The sequence below is a fragment of the Nestor notabilis genome, unplaced genomic scaffold (assembly GCF_000696875.1).
Source record: "Nestor notabilis isolate BGI_N333 unplaced genomic scaffold, ASM69687v1 scaffold11282, whole genome shotgun sequence".
NCBI classification, from domain to species: Eukaryota; Metazoa; Chordata; class Aves; order Psittaciformes; family Psittacidae; genus Nestor; species Nestor notabilis.
The window spans coordinates 23,470-42,105 of NW_009917046.1; the positions used below are offsets into that span (position 1 = coordinate 23,470).

Here is an 18,636-nt window from a genome sequence, read left to right on the forward strand (position 1 = left end):
GGGGTGGGGACCATTTCTGTGGACCGAGCTGGCAATACCAGGCTACAGATTCCAGGCTATTTCTTCAAGCTATTCTGCAACAACAGTTGTCACTGTGGCTGTGTCCAGTCTCTCTTCTCTCCTTCTCTTTCCTTTTGCCAGTAAAGCCACCCCTGTTCTTGCTTTATTTTGAATAATTGCAGCTCTGGTCCAGGTATAGACTCTCACTGTCTCTGCTTTTGCTATATGTATGGATGCAGTGCTGACAAACCTGACGCTCCTGCTCTGATTTTGAGTTCATTTAGAACATAGAGACCTGTGTTCCAGACTTGATATTTAATATGGGACAATGTTAATGAATTTCATGAAGCCACTATCTTATTACAGTATCTGTCAAAAACTGTATTATTTGGATGGATGGTGGAGAATTTTTGTAGTTTTGTTTCTTAGATTTTGGCATGACCAACATTTATATGACTCCTGAAGTGTAATGTAGCTAGTAATTAGTGAAGCTTGCATACTAAGAAATTAGGCTGAACAGGTAGTATTAATGCTTGTGCATTTATAAATGTAACTTGGTCCCTAACATTGTATGCTATTCAGTTTTGAATATTAGAATTTGCTTGTGATATTTATTTCATATGAGATATGCAAAATCACTATAAACATTTGCACTGTAGGTATCTCTATATATCTATTAATATAGCAAGGAGCTTGAACAGCTGCTTTATCTTATAGGTAGTTCAGTGTTGAATGGTTCCATTTACCCCATTCATGGGCAGCAGTTCCAGGGCTATTGAATTTTGCTGCAAAAAAGAACCATTACTTATACAAAGCTCACTGGTGGCTTTGTTGTTGCTTTCAGTTTTGCTTGGCTAGCACTTCAACAAATAAAGTGGATGGTGGAGATGAGAAGTAGTTCTGGTAATTAAGAGTGACCCAGATGAGTGTGGGATTTGCATGGCAGGGAAGTAAAGTTGCACTAGAACTAGGCAATTATCCCCTGGTATACATCATACGGAAGATCCCGATTCAGCAGTTAAGTTAAGCTGAAGAATTTTTGGGGAGTACACTGACACTGCCTGTGGCAACTGTGTTTGAGTTGAGACTGAATTTATTGCAACACAGGTACAAACCATTCACAACCATATTACCTCTTAAATAGGAAGGAGTTAAGTACTGGCTTAAGCATTTTATTGAAACAGAATTTGAAGCCATGGCAAATCCCTGAATTAGTAAGCATTTTAGAGCATAAAATCTAACATTACATTTAACAGCCAAATTTTTCTCGTAGGTTTAGGGGAAAAAACCTCCATAGACTATAAGCAGTGGGCCAGTCCTGTACACATCGCTTAAAGCCCTAACTGGGTGCAACTATTTGTAGAGAGAGCTTGTTTTTCAGCGTGATTTCTGCCCACATGGCAATGCAATTCCTTTGAAAGCTTTACAGCAGTGGCTTTTGTGTAGTTGTGAATTGTCATCAGAGGAGGAGTTCCTGAAGAAAGAGTCAGAGATCAAATTAGTTGACACCAATTTAAAATTCAGAGATCAGGACTGCTGGAGTGCCTTTATTTATTCATTTGTTCTAATAAGTGATAGACTCCTGCAGGTACCTAAGCCCTTTGACAAGGTGTGACCTTCCCCTTCATACCCTGTAGAAGAGCTTGGGTCCTGAAAGTCAGTCCATTTTCTATGTTTCATCAAACATAAAACATTTGCATAACTCGAAAGTTGTTACTCCAACTGTAAAAAAACACTACTTTTCCTTCCGGTCTCACTTTGAATTTAAGATTAACCAGTGATGTTTCTTCCCACAAATTACTTCAGTTCATACCTTGTTCCTCACATGGAACCATGCTGCTGCTTTGGGTAATACACTTTATGTATGTGCCAAATCAGGCTTAGGCTGAAGTAACATGTGGGTTGGGACCACCATCCCTAGTCTTGCCTGGATATTCGAAGAACCAAGAGACAGAAGATAGCAAATGTCTCTTTCTCATCCTTGCTCTGAGATATCAGGGCTCAAGCCTTGTCTCTGGTTCCTAGGATGAAGATGCTGCTCATCACTGAGGTTGTCTGGAGCTTATGGTTTCTTCTACCTCTCTTTTCTCCTGTCTCAGGGTCTTTTCCTCTTTTCCACTTCCATGAGAAGTGGCAAACACTGATCCTGGGGTTTCTACTCTTGCTGACTTTTGTGTTTAGCATTTTCCCTAGCATTTGTCACCATGACTCTATCTCACTGATACTATCATCATTGTTCTGCAGCTCAAAAGACAAAAGTGGGATTTTCAAAGCACCTGGGGCAGCCAGAATCCCACCTTGAAGTAAAGGTCAATAGGAATGAAATAATTCAGCCTTTGGAAAGTCCAGTCAAACACAAGCACCTGTACAGACTCACCTGTTAACTTTGGCATCAAAGCTTACCCTCTCTAATTCATTTATATGGGTGACTTCTTCTAACCCCAGTTACATTTCAGTGCCCATAAATGCAAACATCTTGGCAGTTGAAGTTGGCAACTGAAGCTGATAAACTGAAAAGAGGCTGAGGCTCGTCTTTGAGTCTCACGTGCATCTTGGTTTATTTTTCGCAGCTTCCCTCACTGGACAAGTGAGGCTAGCGCCCAGCTTGCAAGCATGAGTGATGCTTAAAAGTAAAGCTGTTTCGGAAGGAAGACCCGATGCAGGTGAGAAGGCGAAGAGTGTAGTGAGAAGCTCTCTGGCTGACTCAAGGGGAGGGAGGGTATTGTGCAATGTCCAGTTATTGGATCCGCTTGGGCTTTTTTGTTTGTGTTTAGCTTTCTGTGACCTCTTCTCCCAAAGCTTGAACACTCAGGCCAACATGGTGATACCAGGCTGAAAATGTGTTACAATAGCAGTATTATTTACAAACACATGTATACATAGGTACCTATGATCACTGCTTTTAGTCATCCATTGCCAGTCAGTGCAGAGCGTGACTGCAGTAGGAATTTCTCTGAGTCAAATGTTGCATTTCTGTGATATTTCAGGGTCCTCTTTAATTTTCCATCTCCCAAAGCATACCTCTGGGAACACTTTAGCAAGAGGTGTATTTAAAGAGCTAGAACACTGTGTAGTATTTATACGTGTGTTTTTTTATTGTCACATGATAGAAGGGGAAAAAGCTTTGGGTTTGAACATCCTTGAGCTAATGGGAATCCTGTTTGTATCCAGATCCTAAATTTGTGCCTCAGACCACTTCCTTTGCTGATGGAAATAGCCCATTTTTATCTCATTGGAATGTTTGCTTTGGAGACCACAAATGTCCTTTTTTTATGGTTAAGCAATCTGGGAAGAGAGGCAGGTTTTGCCTGGCTGGTTTCCATGCCTGCACACAGTGAGAAAATGCTCATATAACTTCATGAGCACTGAAATTGCTTTAGAGATATGTTTACTGTACTGATGCCTTGAATTGTATGTTTCTATTTTTGTTTTCTATTGAGAAAGAGGAAAACTAACCTGAGCTGTATTTTAGTATTCATAGATACGTATCTAAAAGTTTTTTAAAATTTTTTTGAAATGTCAAAATGACAATAATTTATGAAACTAACAACTGCATAGAAGACAGCACTCTGATGTACTCCTGACATAGAAGGGAAAAACACAACTGCACTCTCAGAAAACTTAACATTTGCTTTTAGAAGTTAGACAGCAATTTACTTCATATGTAGCAAGTGCTGCTTATTTCAGTGCAGGGATGTTATTGATAGTGTCTTTCCATTCTGTTGTTGGGAAGAGTATTTACATAGCAATGCTTTCTCTTCAGTTTCTTTTTGCCATGCCAAAGAGTGTAATTGAACTGCTGTTGCAAACAGAAATTAATGTGAATGTATTCACCTGAGTGCTTAAACTTTTCTACCTCTCATAGCTACTCTAACTGCTTGAACTGTCGATACTGTCAAAACTGACCATAGTCAAAAGAACTGAATCCCTGTGAGAGTTTAACTCCTATTTTGTTAGATAGGTAAAGGAATTAGGATTAAACACTTACTAGTTTCCTGACGGATCCTAGTTCCTAAAAAATGGGCATGTGCACCCAAGAAGGATGAATAGCACTTTGATGTGTCATAGAATGATTCTTTTTAATTTTTTTTCTCACCAAAACAAAAACCCAGCAACTGTGATTTATTAGATGTGAAAGGTTATATGTTACCCAAAAGGCTGCATTTCATAAGAGTGGCAGAAAGTGATGACTTGTTAAAATGCTTGTAACTGTCCCTCCCCACCCCCTGCCATTGCAATAACTGCGAGGCACAGATTTAATCTCCCCCTCTGCCTTGGGAGACACAAGCCTCCATTTGCACAGCAAATGCTGCTACCATGTTGTTACCCTGCATCCCCCTCAAATCCTCCTGTTGAAGCTCTTCTACTTGGTTTGAAATTCCTAAATAGCAATGTGCTACCCTCGTGTATCTGGTGTTTATCAAGGAGATAAAGTACTTGGCAGTAAGAGCTGCACACTGAAATAGTTTGAATTATTCGCATATGATGAAAACCCAATTTTAGAAGTTTTTGTTCCCCCTTTCCATCTGACTATGTCGTAAAGTGAGGGTTGAGAGAACCTACCAGGAGGTGAGAATGAAGATTCTTTGTTACTGTGATGTCTCAGGTGATTTCTCACACAGGTGGGTGAACAGTCCTGTGACAAAATTACTCTCTATCTACTCCTTATTTTCCCTTATTTTCCACCAAGATTTGGACAAGTTTGACTGCAGTTTGTATGCAGGTCTAAAGGGTATTTATGAATGCAAGAAAAATTGCAACTCCTATGTAAAAAAAAAATATGAACCAGTGTTGCAGATTTTCCCTGTTCTCAGTTGGGCTCCCTGGGGTATGACGTCAAACCCTTCCCTTTACATAAGCCAGGCCTGATTCAGATGACATATTGCTCTAGAAGGATCCCAAGGCTGGTGCCAGCAGTCCCTCAAGGAACCTGGTGGAGTTAGATGAGTGCTATGTTAAACCATGGATTTTAAGGCACAGAAATATTTGAAAATCATCTGTTATGATACCCCACATAACACAGTCCAGAGTTCTTCACCCTCTCACTCTTGCAGCAGAAGGAATTATTATTTTTCCATGCTAACACTGTGAAGTCCAATAGTTTGCCTCTGAGATATAGCATATCTTTCTGCAAGACATGGGATCTTGATTGCACCAGTTAACCCATTCCATTTTCTAGGCTGCTGCAACAGTTTTAATCATCATTGTTAAAACAGTGTTCTACATTTGACATTAAAAGGTGCTAGCTATCTCCTTATTAAACCACAGTTTGCTAGATTTGAAAGCAGTCCTTTTGCTAAATGATGCCTCTGTGCTGAACAGCACCCTTCCAGGGGAAGGACCACAACATTGGGGTCCACAAGCAGTGCAGACTGATGGTATCAAAGTAATTCTGGTAAAATACCCTCTGAATAAAACTATTGCTGGTTTTCAGCCCAAGTTACACAACTGAGAAATAAATATGTTGTGGTCTGAAGTACACTCCTAGGAGATTTTTGAAGATTTATAAACAAGGCAAAACAACAACAAACTCCAGCAGTTCCACTGACACCTCCTTTCCCTGGATCTCTCAATTGCCAAAAACATTCCTGCAGCCTTCACAAAGCGTTTTATCACCATCAAGCTGATCAAGCCTTATTTCTCGTATCTCTTCCTACTGAGGACAAAGATTGCTGAGGGGACTGGAGAGTGCCATAAACTGGAACAGAAACAGCTAATTAGGAGAACTGCAGTGCATTTCCTATGAGGGATTTTGGCTTTCAGGCTGTGATACAAGGGACCTAGCATGGCAGTGCCTATTGCTTGCAGCCTGCTTATAGGGCTTCACAAACTGCAGAGCGCCTCCTTGAAGTATGTGTTAACTTAAACTCTGCTTCCAGAGAGAGCCACCTGTGCAGGCTATCTATTGCGAAGGTGCTGCCATTGCCACCAGGTTTGAAGGGGCTGCTTTGGAAACCTCTTCCTTCCATGCTGGCAGACCCAGATACCCTACACCTGGCCGTTTGCCCTGTGTAGCTTGTGCCTTGTGTGGGGGAGGAAAGACTGTTCCCAAATCTTGTAGACTTGCCACTTTTGAAAGTAGCTCATTAAAATCCATTGTTTTAAAAGGTTTGGGATTTTTGCATGGTACCACCTGCAAAGATCTGAAGCAGATCTTTCTTGCTATTGGCAATGCAGCCTCTCTGAAATGTATGTCCTGTGATTTATGTATTTGTGAGCTACTATCTCTTCTTATAGCCATGTGGGAAAAGCTTTATAAGAGTCGAGATTCACTATTGAGTTTTGTTGATAAAGAGGTCCCTGCATAATTGGTATTTGGGGACAATACTGATTACTTTTTCATCTTTCTTTTTTTTTTTTTCCCATTGAAAGCAGTAGAGGGGCAGATTCTTTGCTGGTGTATTTAGCTTATCTTCATAAGCTGTGCCGGAGCCAAACCAGTCCACACAAGCTGAGGGTATAGCTTGGTCTGTTTTGAATATTATCTCTCTTGATTTGTATGGTCTTTTGCAGTGTAATGACTGCTGATTTGGAGCTTTAATTGCATGAATTTGACAAAACCAGAACTAGAGTGAGGTTTACTATTGTTTTGATACAGTCTCAAAAGGAAGCTGTTTACTAGCATTTTAATATGGCCCTTTGTAAACACCTGGCAAATAAAAATTCTGAGTCCAATCCTTCTGTTAATGGAGTCACTGAAAAAGTTTCCTTTGGCTTTACTAGAAGCTGGACTGGGTTCAGTATAAGTGATACACTCTTGTGTTACTGATGATGAGTTAATGTGTTTTATATATGGATGCTTTTTGCTGGGCAGTACATTGGCTTTTTATGATTTGGTGATATATACAAATAAATTACTTGAAAAGTCAGTATTTCTGTGCCTGTTTTTTTAAGGTGAATTTAAATTATTACAATGTGAGATAAAACATTGTTCTCGAAGTCAGTGGTAGCATCTTAGTTCATGTGTTCATACCCCAACACCTCTATGCTACAGCTTGTATAGTCAAGGATACGGCCAACCATCCTAAGCTGCCTGAGCCCTTTTAGTATTGTCTTCCAGCAGTGAACCGTAATTCCATAGGAGGCAGGGAGAAGATGCTCCCATATCAACATGCAGCTGAAAAGCAGCTTGTTACCAAATATAAAGGGAGACCAGAGGCTGCACGGGCAGGCTCATTTTCTAAATGCCAACTAGTTAATTTTCTTAATTTAGCATCAGCCTTTCCCTTCAGAAGTGGGCCTAAAGGTACCCAACAGCTATCATGAAGCAAGAAATTAGTAAGAAACAAATTCACACTATCACATTAGAGTTTCCTGAGATATTCCTTGAAGGCAGCTGGTAATACCCTTTTCCTAGTCACATGCTGCCAGTCCTTCTGCTTGATTCAAAGTGGCAAAAGGCAGAAATGACAATTAAAATTGCAGTGATGGGATTCTCCTGCTCCATTAACTTGTTTCCAGACTAGCAGCACTGGAGAGATAAAGGGAGGGAGTGGGAGTAGAAGCAGTGTTTGGGGCTGTCTTTTAACAGCGTTAGTGCTGAGTGCTTTAAAAGGTTAACATAAAAAATCTAGTGTCATCTCACTGTGTCCTTTTCTATCTCCTCTAATCGTATGGATATGCCTGGTAGCGCAGTCAGGTGCTGTTAATGTGGTGAGCCTGCCTAAAGAGGGTGTTGGCAGCTGCCGTCCATTTGTGCTGCAGGAATGTACTGAAGACTGTAAAAACAACACCCTGTACTGTTGTGGTTTGCTGATTTCTGTTGTGCCTTAATGTCATACTCATTGCATAAGGGATATTAGGCAGCACTTCTACCCTTAGGCCCTGCCACTAGCCCATGTTCATGAACAGACATCCTTCTACTCTCTTCTGGCCCTTTGACTCCTGCCACTCTAAATGCAGTTCCTGGAAAGTCCACCTGCTTGCTCTCTGCTTCAAAAATTGCTGCCCTCCACCACTCCCTCTTTCATCCCTTTAAAGCTAAAAAATGACCATTTCCAAGCTGGATTAAATAATTTCTCAAGACCTGGTTGGCTGCAGGATTCTTGACTTCCGAAGCAATTCATCAGGCTGGCACCAGAGTGAATTCAGGTTGACCATGTGTAATAACTTCTGTATTCCCTCTCCTTTTTACTTTTTTGTGGGCAATTCTCATGAGTTTTACTAGAAGGAAATACTACACAGCATGGCTGGCAAGGGAATTATTACCCAACATGGTTGATTTTGTGTAACTTCAGAGCTCCTATTAGCTCTTCCAAACTCATAAAGGTGTCAGCACCTAGGAAAACATCATTGAACAAGAATAAGGAGAAATCCCATCTGGCTCACAGATGAGGATAGATCTGTGATAGATAAAGAACAGAAAGAAGGGGCAGAGTGTGAAAAGGGTGTGTTTATGTGTGTGTGTAAGCAGGGTGAATTAATGGGAAAGATCTTCAGTGTCAGAAGGAAATAAAACAGGTAAGTCCACAGTGAAGCCATGTAGCAATAAATAAATGCAGACCCAGGAGTTTGAATTTTTTCTTCTATTCCCAGCTTTGATATTGACCTGCTTCATTCACTTGCACAGGTGCAGTGGCTTTCTCAACTTCAGTTTCTTCACCTGCAAAATGCCCCAACTCTTCCAGGAATGGGGTTTTGCTTTTATTTATTTCAAATATCCTGGCTTTGTAGTGAATTTGTTTTGGCTTTCTGCAGCCTGCCACGTATCTTATTGACCAGAGTAAACAATCCTGACCCAGGAGGCCTTGCAAGGCCATGGTGATACCTCAGCAGACAAGTGCTGCCTTTGCCCATGTTCATAACTGTCCCAACCAGAGACTAGGCAGAAGCCAAGAATAGCCGTTCATCTGCTTAATTTCCTTGACAGCCCAGATGTGATAGCCATTCTCACTCTCACTGATAAAGTTGGACCCCAGCAAGGAGAACAACATGGCCATTTTCCATTTAAAGCAGACCTGCTGGAGAGTCGTCCCATACCAATCTCTTGGGGACTTATGCAGGGAGGCAAGCACACATACGGACTTCACACTACTACTGCATTTTCCCTTACAGTCCTAACAGGAGTTCCTGTTTTACCTTAACTCTTTGGCTTGTTTGAAAGTTACTGAAATCAGGTTCCTAACATACTGGAAGGGTTCACTCTACTGCCCTTGCTTTTGAGATTGCTTGGTTCTTGTCAGCTCAAGCTTTGCTTTCCTGTTGCATTGTGCCATGGCTTGCAGGGAGGCAATCGTCCCTTCAGAAAAAGCTTCTGTTTCGAAGGGGTTAATTGCTATGTGCTGGAAGGACATACCAGTCTAGAGCCAAAAAACCCAGCATCGCTGATTTGCCAAAAAGTTTCATCATGAACATTAAAAAGATCATAAACATGAAAAAATGCAAAAACGAAGTTGCAATGACCCCCTTTCCCCACGCAGGTACCAATCCAAACCTTTTCATCAGCACAGAAGTTTAAAACCTTTGTTCTTTATTACCTAAACAGCAGGGCTGAGACAGGGGAGAGGAAAGTGAAGCAGTGGTGAAACTTACCCTCTGAGCTGGGGTACCCGAGTGATTCACATAAAGAACCTCCTACTAAACACTCCTCCTGCAGCAACTTCTGCAGACCGGCAGTGTGTCGAATGCAATTGCTGTGGCCTTTGACATCTTAGGAGGATCATAAAAATAGCCAATGAAATCACTTCTTTCTGTCTTGGACTCATTCTCGATCAAGTTGCTGCCCACTCTCCTCTTGAGAGAAGGCTGCATATTGCATTTCTGTTTATCCTCTGTCTGGTTAAAGTCCTTGGGCTGTTTGGAAGAAGGTTGTTGGGGCAGAGTGATATGACCCTCTTAAAAAAAAAACAACAATTAAAAACAAAGCAACATTTTTTCATTTTTGTGGGTTGCAAGAGCAGGAGAATTCTAGGAAAGGTACTGCAGACATCTCTTCCATCTTATCTGCAGTGTTCATTTTCCTCTATTTTTATTTTTTCCTTTTCCTCAGCTTGCACAGGTTCTGGTGTCAAACTTATCATGCCAAATAAACTGAAGAACACATTAGGGCTTACTTGACAAGAATCTATGGCCTAAAAAGCTGGTTATGCTTGTTTTGTCTAGGAAGAAAGCATAGCTGAAGCTCAAAAGCTTGCACTCGCTTTTTCTCCTCTCAGATATCCAGAGCATCATTCCACATTTATTGCATAAACTCCATTAAAAGAGTTCCCTTCAAAGAGGTACATGCTATGGTGGGACAATGGAGAGATAAAGGTGCTTTGCATGCTATGTCTTCATAAATGGTCCATATTACCATTATATAAGGCCTTGCACACCCAAGCATAAAAGCATAACCTCTGACTGAAAACAAACACCATCATAAATCTTGCAAGCTCATGGGGTTTATGGACTGAATCGAACCCAGAGGTTTAAACTACTGATATGATAATTAGCCTGGCATTCAATGCTGCTATTTATTATGTTAGGCAAACAAACTATTTACTGTGTAAATGAGTTTTAATGTTCTCTTTCACACCTGGGAGTCAAGTGACATATTAGGAAACAGCTTTAACCCATGGAGGAAAAATATACAAGAAGGGAAACAAGAAAGCCATTTGCCAGGGTTTTGTTAATAATCATTTCAGGTGTATAAATACAGCAGCTTGCCAAGCCTTTGGCCACCAGAGCAGTGTTTGTGTAATAGCCCAGCTTTATTCTAACTTTTGCAGAACAGCTCTTAGGAGACCTGAGGAGAAAGGTGTCTTGGTATTTAAAGCCTTAACCTGAGACTCAGGAGGCTTTTATTCAGAGCTGGCTGCTGCCTGCACAGGTCAGTATAGTTCTCTCTCTACTTCTGCTCCTATCAGGAGTTTATAAACTCTTTGGGGCATAGAAATTTAGATGCTTGTTTGATGTTCAGAATGATGGAGCATGAGTTTGGTGAAATCTCAGGGCTTTAGTATGACCACCCAGTAATGTGAAAAAAAAACCCAAAGAAGAAAAAAGAACAATTGGCTGCTGGAAGGGCTAAAGCAGAGGTGGCCTTTTTGCTCTTCAAGATGGATACTCAGGTGTTCCCTGCATGTGGCTGGAGTACACTGGGAGCTTTGCACAGCTGAATCCTGGTTAGCAGTGCTCTGAGATGTCTGTCAGGCTGGAGAACATTGCTATTGCCTCATAAACCAAGTCCAGCATTTCTGAGCAACATGTCTTATCTGAAGAAAGAAGATAACAAGTCGGGATTGACATTCTTCCAAGACTTTGACATCTTGCTTCATGCTGGTGTAGTAGAGACTCACAGCAAGGATCAGCACTGCACAAAATGAGAGCCACAGGAGCACAGGCAATCCAGATGATGATCTGTCATCTACTGAACAGTGATGAAGAGAAAAAAGAAAGCAACATTATTTTACTGTCATCTTAAACACTTCCCAAATTTGACCTCCTGCTGACGCCTTTGTCCCACTTCTCTGGGAACAGCAGGGTACACAAGACTCTAGTTGATGCCTAATTCAACAGGCATCAGTTAAGTGACAGTGAGTCACACCTCCTGATAAAGGGTGATGAGTATAAGAGATCTCATCTAATGGAGCATTTAAAGAGTTTAATTATATACAGTAAGAACAGGATTACCATAGCTAATGCGTGATCTCAAGTTTCCCTCCAGCAAGTATTTTTTATATCTTTATGCTGTTAAGTTAAATACTAGGAGAATATTAAGCTACCCCATCTAGTTATTTAATGCTTACAAATGTTCCATAAGAAAGAAGATCCAGATTTCTATCCTTTTCACTCAGTTTGTTTGGGACTCCTACTAATTACAGGAAGAACTGAAATGTGGCTCCATGAACCACGAGGCATATTTAGAACACTCTGGCAGGTTTAACCTCTCTCTAAGTGCTAGGTGTGTTAATTACACTGACATATCCTCTGCACTTGCTCTTAAGCAGGAGGACACGGTAAACATTTTTCCTGCCTTCAAAATGTAGTTCAAGTATGTTTAAAGTGCTGTAGGTCAGGCAGAGTACAATGTGTGGAAATCAAGGGGCTACATTTAGCTCACCAACATCCATGCCCCAGCACTTGCACATGTGTATCCATCCATGGGCCTTGTTTGATTTAGATCTGGCTTCAATGTTTGGCTGCATGGCTACTGCACAATCAGTATTATTTTATAAAGCACTTTGAGTATTAAACATGCAGTGTAAAGCCAAATTCATGCCTGAATAAAAACTCATATTGTGCAGCTATTTTCCTGCCATATGCACATAATCAATAAGGAGATAAAAATGTGGTATGTATTATTACGGGTAAAGGGCCAACATTAGATGTAACATATTTAAATTAGCTGCTACCAAGAGCCCAGCAATACATACCAGTCAATTAAACTGTCATACAGATGTACAGAGAGGAAGGTGAAAGTCATAAAACCAAGCAAGTAACATATAATAATGTATCAAAAAGTGTGTGGGGAAAATGTAAAATGTTAATAGGCAGTCATTTTATAGCTAACCAGAAACCAAATCAATGTCCCATAATAGATCTGAGTGAATTATTAGCAGCAAATAATTTATTCAATTTAATTTAGTCCTTCTTTATGTTTGCAAATTATCCATGAGCAGACTTCAATTTTTATAAATTTATTTGACATTATTTTGTGAATGGTTTATATGAAGGTATTTTGCCAGTGAATTACTCACCACTTTCTGCTTTTGCAGAGATTTGGGATTTGGAAGTTGGCATTTCCTTTGTGTGATCTCCCACACCACACGATACAGTTCTCAACTGGGTGGCCACTTGCCTTTCAAAGCATGGGGCCTGGCTGAGGAGCATACCTGGTAACAGGGAAACTTCCCTGTGAAAGCTAAACAGCTTTTCACATCAGCTCTGTTCTATGAAGAGCTTATAACCTTTTCCAATCTCATGAAAGTTTGTTTCTATATGACATTTCTGGGTGATCTCAAATGCAATGTCTTTTCCTTATAACATCTCAATTAGAGAGTATGTTCAGTCCAGGAAGAGAAAAAAAAAAAAAGGTGAAGAATAATCCCATCCACAAAATAGTGATGAACTATACTCACAAATGCTTCAGCACATCACTACAGTTATGCGCTTAAATGTAAGTTTGTTCTTTTCTAGGTTACAAATATAAAATTAAACCTTAAATTTGTTAGTTAAATTGCTTGTTGGAACAGCACACTCAGCAATAGCCATGTGCCCAGCTTAAGAAAAAGGCAGCTCATCTGCATTGTATGCAGCAGGGGCTAGATGCTGGCCAGGGCCTCTAGAAATGGTCACCATCATACGAACATCCAGATACACACATTTGCGTGAGGGTCTGTATGGCTGGCTGGCCTCAAACATCCTTGCAAACAAAAAAGAAAAAAGAGATTATTTTTATTATTTCTACCCTGCTGCCAACATATAAATGAATTGTCTCTTTCCCACATACGAAAATCAGCAGGGAGAACTATTGTTTCGCTTGGGGTGCTTTCTCTGCATATCTTGGTGAAAAACCTGTACCTATTCTATTGTCATAAAATATATTAATTATATTTAAATTAAAAATAGCTTCAGGGATTTCATTTTTGTTTCCACTATTTGTCATACTAGATGTTTTGTTTAAAATACTGCACCAGACCTCACCAACACCTTGTGCTTCATGTGCTGAGAAGAAAAAGCAACAACCACTGGCAGTATGAAATGCTTTGTATACAGAAGATATATTTGCACAGTGCATCACAGCAGCCACAAAGCAAACTCAGGTTAGTGCCATGGATGGCTCACAGTCATAATGTGAAACTTCAACTTACCCACTATGTAGTCACAGCAGGAAATGGCTAGAAAACAGAATAAAATGTTCTTACACGCTTATAGATGCTAGGCTGAATCTTACACCACTTTTGGCTGTACAGATTTATGTCAGATGAGGGTCTATCCACTCCATGCAAACATGCAGATATAGGTGCACTTCAGGAAAGTGAAAAGAATTATTGTATAGGAGGGCTCAGAAACAGATCGCTGCTATTGCAGAGAGGTTGGGAGTCAGCTCTTGTAAAAGAAGACCTCCCATTTTACATCATTTCTAGAAAGGAAAGGAGATAGACTGGGAGAAGAATGAAAGCTAAGAAAGCAAAGTCCGCTGTCAGATACAGTTTTCATCTGATAATATCCTCGAACTGCCTCTGCTTGGCAGCTGCGTCCTAGACACAATCCAAGATGAAAAGTCCAGAGTGTAAAAATTTCAGTTGTGTCAGCAACCTTCATCTTACTGGCCTCTACGTTAATAAAGTTGTGTGGACAATCAGCTAATCATCTAAATCACAGGCTGTTTGCAACACAGAATACTAATTATGGACTGGGACATTTCTAATGTCTTCATGGAAAATAGTCAGTGTCTTCTCTGTCTTTGCAGCTCCCTGGATATCAAGCATGGCTATGCCGAAGTCAGAGCCAGTGGGAGATGTACTTGGTCCCCCCTGGTTGGACTGGCTTCAGCAGTGCTTAAGTGGGGGCATAGGCTCTGGCAGGGAGCTGAAGGACGTAATAGCTCTCATCAAAATCCTGCTCTTGAGCAGTCAGATGGGCTTTGAAGAATTACAGCTGACTCACTGAGTTCAGAACTGGAGTTCAGGTTTGACTGGAAAGCCCAGGCCATGTCAACAACCTTGTCAAGAAACAGCTTTTCCCTCTAGTATTAGGAGGCACAACAAACAACATATTGCAAAACCAGTGAGACGTCTGTTTACAAACACATCAGCAGATGCAAAGCCTTGTTTTCAAAAGCAGAGTAGCAGTCCAAACAGGGGGCTGACTTAGAAATTTTAGCGTTCTCTCACCTGTGTTTTTCCTGACCAGTGTACCAAAACCATACAATTTTATCTCCCTAACAATAAATACAATTCTTCTTAGTTGGATCAGCTTGTGAAAGTCAGAATGGAACAACAGTTATTTGGTTATGGATTGCATCACTTGCAGAAGTACAAATTGGATCCTTGTGCTAGCCTGAAGTCACCCCCAGCTGACCTGCCTGTAGACTGTTATTTTGGCTCATGCATGAAAAACCAGATGTTATGTTAGCTATATCATTCATTGGGTGCCCTCATTGGCAGAAGTGGTTATATCTTGGCTGCTTTTAACCCAAGTGGGCCAGCTAGGCTCAGATCTTTACTATTGTATCCCATGGCATGCATGCTGCTCAGAAACATGAACGGGCTGGTTCCCTCCCCACCATTACATCTTAGTTACCAGAATTACATTAGTGTGTTCATATTTGGTCTGAGATTCTTGTGTGAGTGGAGGTACTGTTCTGGGGTAGACATGAGACTCAGACAAACCCATGGTCTACAATGATCCCTGGAGTGAATGACTTGAGTTCACCCAAAGAACAGCCCTGAGTCTGCTCTAATGTGATGCAGGAGCCTGTATCTTCCCCGAGGAGGCAAGTAAATGGACAAAATGCAATTCTGTCTGTCCTCTGCTCCTAGCTGAGCTCAAAATCACAAATAGCATTAGAAGGGGAAGATCATGTGGACAGACGCGTTTTAAGCTAGAAAAGTCATGCCAAAAGGCTTAATAGCATAAGCATACCATATTCAGTGACTTCTTCTGGCTCACGAAATCGAACCCTTCTCTCTGGTTTCCGCTTTTCCCCGTCAGCTTGATCCACAGGTGGCCTTTTCCTCAGTATTGAAGGAGGATAGCTACTGCCATCTGTCTAAAGAGTTGATCAAAACACAAAGAACATGGCCATTCAAAATGGAGTAATGAATCTGGGTGAAGCTTTGAGCTTTTGTTGCTATATTACCATGTCCCTCAAAGGACATGATATGAAAAACATCTGTTTGGACATTTACAGTCAGATGATTGTAATATTTATAGCAAGATAATATGGATATTCCTTCCTTGTCATAGATCTTCAGTACTCTAAAGCTCTCTTCTCAGGAAAAAGGTTGGTTAAAGTAATGGCAAAATGTTCAGAAAATATTTCCCTGGTTTGGAATGAACAGTTACCGAAGGTGGCTGCTCTGCTGAGGTCCTTCCTGAAGTAGAAAGACATAAATGTGATATGAAAAATATGAACCATAACATTGGTAGCAAGTTTGAAATGTTCTTCTGAGCTAAGCAGCTTGGTTCAGTGTGGTCATTTCAACAACTGAGATTATGCATCAGTCTCGGGTTTGGACACTATCCTGATGGGTACGAGAATGTAATTTGTTTGCACTTCGATATCTCAATTCTGTTGTTGTTCTGTTTTTTTGCTTGGAAGCCACACTCAGTCTTTGATAACAGAGTTGGATTGCTGTGGATTCTGCCAGATGACAAGAAACAGGGCTGCAGTAATAGTAATAAGTCCCTCTTCTGCATAGTCATACTCCCACAGTCAGCTCCTCAAAGTGAATCTTAGAAAACCAGAGATTCTCCACATTTTATTCTTACTTTAAGATTGAAGTAATCTTTTCCACCCCTTTCCCTCTCTTACCCCTGTTCCCCTGTTAGGTAAAATGTATTATTTTCAGATGATTTGTTTTCTCCTTCTTGTCATTGTCCCTGCTTCTTTTTTCCCTTTGTGTGCCATTTCCCCACTCAGTGATTACATGCTCCTTCTTCCATGTTTTTCTTCCTGCTTTAATATTTATACTCTTCAATGCCTGCTACTTTTGCTCATTTTTAGACTCAAAGACCCTCACCCTATACCTTTTCTCTTTGGGTGTTTTCCCCACGCTCACCATTTCACACACCTATTCCTTGGGCTGGAGAAGCAGAATTAAATCCAATTAACTACAGTCTGGGGGGTCAGACTGCAGAATAGAGAGGAAAAGTAGGTTTACCTATGCACCACACTGGATAATCTCAGAAAAGGACATAACATAGCCAGCAGGGACTGCCATGGAGTGAGGAAAGTCTTCAGATTTGATACCTTCTCATGAGGGATTTATAAACCAGATTTTGGCTTAATTTACCACTGTTAAAGATGTTTTCTCTGATCTTGCGGTCATATAAGCATACATACCACCTCTGTCTCCTAACTGGGGACAATGTGTGTTGGAGCTATATGTTTTTTATTCAGGAGCTCGGAAACTGGAAGACCCATCCAGGGTATGGAAAAACTGGATTCAACTTCTAAGTCCAAAGGAATATGAACCAATATGTCTTAAGCACATGCCCTCATTATCAGAGCTACAGTGTACACATGGGAGCAAGGGAATCTCAGTTACTGCCACTGAAGCTGTCTTGTTTGGCCTTGAAAAATTAAATATTCATTGAGCTAAAGAAAGAAGGAATGAAAGAATGACTTTACAGCCTGGTGTTTGGGTGCTCCCCTGAGGGTGGGAGAACTCTGCTCCTATCCTTGCTCCAATGAATACTTAATATGAAATACTTAAATATTCATTGGAGCAGTCAGTGGGAACAGGGTCTCTCATCTAGCAGGTGAGTACCCTAATCACTCTGCTATACCCACACACACACTTTCTGGCACAATGAATATTTAATTATTCTGTGTAAAATGAAACAGGTTTAGGAAGACACAGCCCAGCTCAGGCTAGCAGTGGTTATAGCTTTAGCTAGGAAGGCTCTTCCTATGGCACAACCAAGGAAACTGAACTTTATATTTGAAGAGATTTAAAACTCCAAGTGTAGCTTTTGTCCATATGAGCTTTTCCAAACACTTAATAGCAACATCACATCAGGAGAGAAAAGCATTAAACAACTAGCTGGTTGGGTAGCACCTACCCAAGAAAGACCTTGAAGAGGAAGTAGTATTTACAATATTTCTAGACTTTAATAACTCATGGAAATCAAAGCTACACAGCGTCAGAAGCAGTGACACATTCTCCCCTCAGACAGAAACCTGGTGTTAACATACTGTGACATGAGCTCAAAACCTACCCAAGTGCTACTTAGGAAAATATACGTCCCTAAAAACAAGCAATTTCTGAAAAGCTCCAGGTGTTGGACCTAAGGACACTATCGCCCATGAAGAGATTACTTACCAGCAGCTTCTCTCCACTAGGATCAGAAGGTGGGGCTGGACATATTTGGGACATGTACCCTGGATGCCAACATGAAGCCTCCCACACGAAGCTTCAGTTAGAAAGCCACGCGCTCAAGAAAATAAGAAGGATCAGGGAAAGCGTCTGGAGATCCCTCTGCAGTGAAGACTGAGCAGGCAGTGCCACTGAGCAGATGGGAGCAGCAGCAAATGACAAGGGAGTGGAAAGAAGAGTTTCCGCCCTTCATACCAGTGTTGGCTTGGGAAGGATGACGCTACTTGAAATGTACTCAGTAGCCAAAAATAGCACATAGTGATAACAGTGATTGTGCAGCTGGAAAGCAGGGCTTCCCTGGCAAATGGAAAGTTCCTCAATGGAGCAAATCACAGATAAACACCTGCATATTTATGTGCGTAACCTTGAGGATGAAGCCGTTCCTGGTTTTTTATAATGATTTATGCATTTCTTTGATCATGTTGATCTCCTTTCCAGAAGCCATTCCCAAACTCAAAAATCTTGCAAGTGGGATTGCTTATAATCCTTCTCCCATTCAAAATATGTGAGTAAAGCCATCAGGAAATGATACAGATGTAGTGGGATTACATATATCTCTCTTCACTACAGTTATGGCCTCACTTTATATGTTTTAGAAATTAGATCCATT

At 40.9% G+C, this 18,636-nt stretch overlaps 1 protein-coding gene across 1 annotated transcript; it reads right to left on the reverse strand.

The window, feature by feature from the left end:
* Positions 1 to 11,144: 11,144 nt before the first annotated feature.
* On the reverse strand, positions 11,145 to 18,026 carry LOC104413808 (chromosome unknown open reading frame, human C14orf180). Its single transcript, XM_010024906.1, has 4 exons — positions 17,973 to 18,026; positions 15,568 to 15,694; positions 13,791 to 13,817; positions 11,145 to 11,347 (listed from the first exon to the last, which is right to left on the reverse strand). The coding sequence occupies exons 1-4, from the start codon at positions 18,024 to 18,026 to the stop codon at positions 11,145 to 11,147; spliced, it is 411 nt and encodes a 136-aa protein (XP_010023208.1).
* Positions 18,027 to 18,636: the final 610 nt, after the last annotated feature.

What these genes read in the sequence shown, in the direction of transcription:
- LOC104413808 (XM_010024906.1), bottom strand. Translation starts at nt 18,026, where the DNA reads ATGTCCCAAATATGTCCAGCCCCACCTTCTGATCCTAGTGGAGAGAAG. An exon ending in CTAGTGGAGAGAAGCTGCTG is followed by an intron (nt 15,695 to 17,972) that starts GTAAGTAATCTC and finishes TCAACTCTTTAG; the next exon opens with ACAGATGGCAGTAGCTATCC. An exon ending in AGAAGAAGTCACTGAATATG is followed by an intron (nt 13,818 to 15,567) that starts GTATGCTTATGC and finishes TCTGTTTTCTAG; the next exon opens with CCATTTCCTGCTGTGACTAC.